The sequence below is a fragment of the Primulina huaijiensis genome, chromosome 18 (assembly GCF_012295235.1).
Source record: "Primulina huaijiensis isolate GDHJ02 chromosome 18, ASM1229523v2, whole genome shotgun sequence".
NCBI classification, from domain to species: Eukaryota; Viridiplantae; Streptophyta; class Magnoliopsida; order Lamiales; family Gesneriaceae; genus Primulina; species Primulina huaijiensis.
The window spans coordinates 4913975-4921003 of record NC_133323.1 but is presented as its reverse complement, the minus strand read 5'-3'; the positions used below and the strand labels follow the sequence as shown (position 1 = coordinate 4921003).

Genomic DNA, 7029 nt, shown 5'->3' with positions numbered 1-7029 from the left:
TTGGATTTCAAATCAAGAAGCTGGACTCCCGTGCAAATATTTATTACCACTCATGTAATCCAATGATTTTAATACGATGAAGTATAATTATCCTAAACTAATATACAATTTTTCATGTTCGTTTCACTGCTGTCGTTTTTGTTATTTTTGTTAATATTGAAGAATATTTGGGTTTGATTATTTATTTTGTTATTGAGATTTAAATTAGCAAGTGTTTTTAAATTGTTTGTATTTTTTTTTAAGTTTTCAACATTAATTACAAGCTTGGCTTATTACAAAATGGAAATTCTAATTTAATCCAAAAGAAATTTCGTAGAACAACAATGGAAAGTTACAATGGAGAGAATAACACTAAAATACAATGTCTGATAGCCTCGGAGATTACGGATAAAGCAACCACGACTAAAAAACGTCATATGAGACCACGTACTTTTCACGCGCACAAAGTTTTCTTTTTTATTTTTATTTTTTAATTTTGATATGCCTATTTATGATGTTTAATTTTAATTAAAATGGCGTTTCAAATATTATATATGCATAAAATAGATCTGTAATATTACGTTAAATAATAAATCATATCGTTTTTTTTTTTGAAATGATAGGGCAAAACAAACATAGTTACTGATTAATAATATAATTTATGGATTATAAGTACAATTTAGTTATTTGACCCAAAAGTCAAAGTCCGCTAGTCACTCTTAAAAATTTTATAAATCACCCACACTATCCAAGGTATATTATCTCATTTTTCAATTTGAGCTCTCCAACTTTCAGAGAATGTATGTGAACTGTGTTTACTGATTTGCACGTCGTAGTGTCTACGTCGCACAGCCTTCGAGGCCTCGAACGTTTGTTCGTGATGTTGGTGGCAACCCACGAAGTTTGCTGTTCACCGATCTATGACAACGTGAACCCATTTACGAGTCAGTCGTTTATGATTACGTGGATCTTTTTACGAGCCAGTATACGAGCCTTTCATATCTTCCTACTTCAATTTATGTAATTCGAGCAATTATATTTTTTTGACTACATCAATAATAACATTTGGCATAGGTGAGCTGATTTGGGACAATTTGTGTATTGTTTTTAAATTTAATACTATATCCTCAAAAAAAATATAATTTTATTTTCGTAAGGGCAATATATTGATTAAATTGTAGTGTTTTGTGAGCGATAAATGATTACAAGTTTGAGGGTGGATTAATAATCACACAGTGGAGTCCAATTATCAACCAACCAAACGCAGCTTTTAGGTTCTGCTAATCAATTGTCCAGAAGACAATGTTTTGTCGGCCATGGTCCAAATTCAAAGTACTTCGAGGCCCAATCTTTAATTCGATCGACTCGATGCCTCTGCCCCAATAATTAATAAATATTCATAGAACCACGTCAATAAAGCGTAATTCTTCAACCCTTGGTTTGAAATCACATGCCTTGCATCAAGGTTATGTTCGAAACGAAATATTATATTCGAGACTCAATTGTAACAAAATCTTATTGTATATATATATAAAAAAAATAAAAGAAGCTGCGAACATGCCATGAGGTTTTTTGGATGTCTTTAATAAAAAAATAGTGTTCAGACATTGTAACCAAGAAAATACATCCTTGGCATTTAACAAAAAAAGGTAACAAATATTTTCATGACATATGTAACAAAATTGCCTCAATCTAAACAAACAAAATGGGCAACCCCAAATTCCTTCAATTTTCCTTCAATTATGTGTTATATACAGTGGCAAAACGTGGAAGCACAAATCTTGAAATCATGTGTCCTTTTCATGTGATGATTCATCTATAACTGAACTTTTCAAAGAAATCCCATCAAGAATATCACTCCCGGAATCTGTCATAAGCTCTTTAAACTTGGCCATCACTTGAATCATCGTCGGTCTACGATATGGCTTGTCCTCGAGGCACTCGAATGCGATTTTAAGATACTGATACAGTTCAGCGTCACCTGATAAACTAGTTATCAAATCCACATCCAATATCTCATGGCTCTTTTTATCCTTGTGCAGTAGTTTTGCCCACCCCACAAGATTATTGTCATCCCCGAATTCCAATGTGTCAATCGGCCTCTTGCCCGAAAGCAGCTCTAGTAACACGACCCCATAGCTGTAGACATCCCCTTTCGTTGTGCACCGGAAACTCTGGTAATACTCGGGAGGGACATATCCTGGAGTTCCTGCAAGTGTGCTCACGCTAAGATGTGTGTCAAGGGCGTTTACGAGTCTCGCCATTCCAAAATCTGATACTCGGGCCTCAAAATTTTCGTCTAGAAGGACGTTGCTTGATTTCATGTCCCGGTGAATGATATGAGGAATGCAGCTATGGTGAAGAAATGCTAGTCCCCTAGCTGATCCAATGGCAATCTTTTTCCGAGCCGCCCAATCGAGTCTTGTTCCCATGCCTTTTTCCCTGTCGTGCAGGACGGATTCAAGGCTTCCCCATTTCATGTACTCATAAACAAGGAGCCTTTCCTCGCCAATCTTGCAGTATCCTAATAATGGTACAAGGTTTCTGTGTTTGATTTTTCCTATGGTCTCCATTTCTGCCATAAACTCTCTATCACCCTGACCCGTTACATGGATCAGCTTCTTTATGGCAACGACACTTCCATCTTTCATTTGAGCTCTGTAGACCTCACCAAAACCGCCGGAACCAATCAAACTATCGGCACTGAATCCATTAGTTGCCTCGAGTAAATGTGCAAAAGTTAATTTCCTCAAAGGTTTTTCAAATGTGGCGACGTTGATGCTTAGAGGCTCTGGAACAGACGATAGTTTCCAACTGCTACTGCCTGAGGTTGGAAGACTTTCAATGTATTTCTCCCATTTCTCGTCCTGATTTTTTGTTTTCTTGGTCCGGTAGAGGGCATATATAAGCAAGAAAACGAATACAACAGAAGCCATTATACCAATAACCATTCCCACAGCCATGCTTTGCTTCTTACCTTGTTTGGAAGAGCTGGAAGAATGGTGCCTATTTCCCGTTCCACAAGGAGGTAGTGGAACCCCACAAAGGCCTGAATTATTTTCATACCTCGAAGCTGGAAAAGTAGTTAACTGACCACCAGAAGGAATTGATCCCGTAAGATTGTTGTTGGAAACATCAAGATCACTAAGAAATGAGAGCCCACCTAACGAGCCTGGGATGAATCCTTGGAGCTTATTATGTGATAAATCAAGAACACCGACACTCTTGAGGCCACCGAAGCTGGAGGGTATTTCGCCACTTAAACTGTTGTGCCCCAAATTCAAAACCTGCAGAAAACTCATTGACCCAAAGTTTTCAGGGATAGATCCAGATAGGTTGTTGTAGGAGAGATCAAGGTAGATCATGCTACCGTTGCTAGTAAAAGTGTAAACCGTTAAGCCAGTGTAAATTCTTGTTGAAGGGCAGGAGTGAACCATTGGAAATTGTTCGAGTCTACCAGCACGAATCCCTTCGAACTCGACCAGTCCACCAGCCCCTCTACAATCTGTCCCCCCTTCATTTCTCACAAAGGCAAATTGTTTTCCCGAAACAATGCCAGGTACAACGAACCCTGCTTGTGCAGCTAGTTCTAAGGGAAAGGATCCTGTCAACTCATTGCTATTCAAGTCTAGCCATATCAGGCTTTGGCAACGGCCTATTCCTGGTGGAATTGCTCCAGTAAGAGAGTTATTTCCTAGCTGAAGAATAGCCAGATTCACAAGATTACCTACATCCGAAGGGATTTGTCCGGAGAGCCGGTTACTGGATAACGACACCCATATGAGATTAGTACAGTTGACTATAGAGTTCGGTAGAGTACCAGTTATAAAATTGTTGTTAAGAATCAAAGTCTGAAGATTTCCTCCATTTAAGCAAAAATCCCCTCTGGTATGCTACCCGTGAGGCTGTTTGCCCACATAATTATGTCAGAAAGTTTTGGCAGTGTCCAGATTTCTTGTGGGATTGAGTCATTTAAGTTGTTGAAGCTGAGATCGATTGTCCTCAAGTTTTTGCAGAGTCGAAAATCTGATGGTACTGATCCTGAGAAGTAATTATCAGCCACCAGCAGTTTTTCAAGGGGCGGATCTGATGTTTTCAAGCAAAATTCAGAAGGTACATTCCCGGTTAGAGCATTGGAACTGAGGTCAAGAACCTGAATCCGAGTTATGTTCGTCAAGGAACGTGGAACCTGACCAGTAATATTGTTGAATGGGACATACAGGTACTTGAGACTTGTAAGATAACTCACTACAGTATTTAGAAAATCTCCGGAAAGCTGGTTATTACCGAGGTTTAGGCTGACCAGCAAAGAGCAAGACAAGAAGCTTGAAGGAAGCCCACCAGTTAACTTATTTGAAGAAAGATCAAGCTCGTTTAGTGTCCCACAAATTGCCCCTAACTCGGTCGGAATCTCACCGAAAAACTGATTGTAGGATAAAACCAAGCGCCTTAAATTCTTCATCTTTCCCAATAAAACTCCTGGAATCTTGAGTTGGATTATATTGTGGCTAATGTCCAGAGTTTCAAGATTCTGACAGTTCGTTAAGTTCATTGGAAATCCGTTAGCAGAGAAACCGTTGTGCGACAGATTGAGAAAAGCGAGATTACGACAAACTCCAAAATCTAAACTCAGGAGATTCCCACTGAAGTTATTACCTGAAAGATCAAGATTTTGCAAAGATGGCATTGAGTTTGATATGAATTCAGGCGGGATCTCCCCCTGAAAATGGTTGTTCGAGAGGTCAAGAAAGGAGAGGCTCTTGCAAGAATTCGAAGAGCTGTCGAGCTTGCCAGCCAACTTGTTTTGTGAGAAATCAAGGAAACTCAAGTTTTGACAATTGGACAGGACAGAAGCCAACAACCCCAAATCTGAAATCTTATTGTAAGAAATGTCTAGTTTCAATAAAGAACCCCCAAACTTGAGACTTCCACCTGAAATTGCATTGTGTGAAAGATTCAATGAAACAAGCCCACTGCAAGAAACCAACAAAGAATCCATAGCAAGTGGCTCCGAAAAATTATTGCTAGATACATCAAGAAACTCAATGCTGCAAGATTTAGAGTATGAAGAAAGATTCCCATAGAAAAAATTGCCTGTCAAAACAAGAGTTTTAACATTTGACAAATCCAGTAGATCAAAAATGTGGAGATAGCCACTAAGGCCTGCATTTGTGAAGTCGAGTTTAATGACTCTCCCATTATTAGAGCAAGAAATTCCATTCCATGAACATGGGCTTGAAGAAGATGTAACCCAGTTTTTCAAGAACCCTTTTGGATCAGTTTCAATTGAAGACTGCTTGAAAGCTAATAAAATCTCCACCTCATCCCCGTCACTTCTTGTGTTTGAAGAAAGATTTCTTGCACTTAATAACCCCAGGAAGCAAAAACTAAAGAAAAACACCAAGAAAAAGGCAGCTCTTTTTATCATCTCTACTCAAAACTGTGCACAAAAACAAGTTTCTTGAAATTTCTACACCTTTTTTTGCCACCTCCACTTTCAGCTTGTCTTTTCATTCCTCCATTCTTCAAAACTTTCTTGAATTTCTTCACCGAAGAAAGTGTAAAAATAAACATCTGGTTCAGCAAACACCAAATTTTTTTAAAAGAAAAGAAAAATATACCTTTATTCAGCTACACTTCATAGATTTAGGCAGCAAACAGAAGTAAGCCATGGGAGAGAAGATAGAGAACAACCAAGTGTCTGTGGTCTAGCAGTAACCAAGAATTCCCATATGTTCAAAGAAATTTTTAGTTTATAAGAACTTTGACAAGGGGTTCTATGTAGGGTATGAGAAAAAAAAGGACCCCAAGTACAACAGAAGAAGCATCAACGCCAGATGATTCAGATGTATAACAGTTTGGGTGTGCTGAGACGAAACATTTCTTGAGCCTTCGTTGGCTTCTGGGTACGATGTTCAGATTTGTCGGCTGTCACAGACTATATGTGAGCCTCATTACAACATAGTATTCAAATCCCTGTTCACATAATTCCACACAGAACGGTACCCACACTCGATCTTGTACGTTTGGTATTTGTGTCAAGTGTTTTGAGAAAGATTCAAGTGTTGGGAACAAAATATTAGGTGGCAAGATTTCCTCTTTTCTGTGAATATAAATGAAATTTTGTCCTTTTCCATGTATTATGGTTGGAGTCAAACTTGGGATTTGATTCTTTTTTTCTATTTTATATGCGTCTTTCCGAAATGGGTTTACTTTATTTACGGTGCTACGGGGGGGCATCTACACCTTTCTTTGTCCTTCAACTGATTTTTGATTTAATGTAATGTACATTTTCTTTTTCAAGAATTTACTTAATAATTAGTTTGAGTTATCTAAAATAACGTAGAAATTAAAATGTCGCTTCGGTGAAGACGAGCAATTTATGTAGTGTTTGTAAATGTTTAAAAAATTTGATAATGAAAATTTTTTTACAAAGTTTTGCACAATTATAAACAAGAAATCAATATTTATTTTTTAAATATTTACAAACACTACCTGAATATATTATTTGGAGAAAAACATCCATTTTCATTATATATATATATATGACAAAAACTTGTGTGAGACGGTCTCACGGGTCGTATTTTATGAGACGGATCTCTTATTTGGGTCATCCATGAAAAAATATTACTTTTTATGCTAAGAGTATTACTTTCTATTGTGAATATTAGTAAGATTAATCCGTCTCACAAGAGACCTACTCTTAAATTTAGGCTGGGTAGTATATATATTCATATTTATATTACTATGCGGTAATAGTCCTTCCATACCCACATGGGGTCTAGTTACATTCAATTATTTGCATTTCTTTCGCATTTTAGGAATTATATTCCGTTGGTCTACAGACTTTTTAATTTGCTATAATATATCAATAAATGATTTAATTTTTTTTACTACCTTAATTTATTATTTCTTTTAATCAAAAGTATAATATTAGACTTAAAATACATCAACTGATAAATCCATAATCCACATAGAAAAATCCCTTCAATTTAAGAAGATGGTTAAGATAAGAAAGAGCATAATTAACAATACAATGACCCATCCTAT

General features: G+C 37.0%; 1 protein-coding gene across 1 annotated transcript; it reads right to left on the bottom strand.

Annotated features, from left to right (window-relative positions):
* Positions 1-1565: 1565 nt before the first annotated feature.
* On the bottom strand, positions 1566-6136 carry LOC140964420 (receptor-like protein kinase BRI1-like 3). Its single transcript, XM_073424194.1, is given in 3 exon segments — positions 1566-3854; positions 3857-5523; positions 5601-6136. Coding segments are annotated over 2 exon segments (3639 nt in total). The 5' UTR covers positions 5408-5523; positions 5601-6136; the 3' UTR covers positions 1566-1766.
* Positions 6137-7029: the final 893 nt, after the last annotated feature.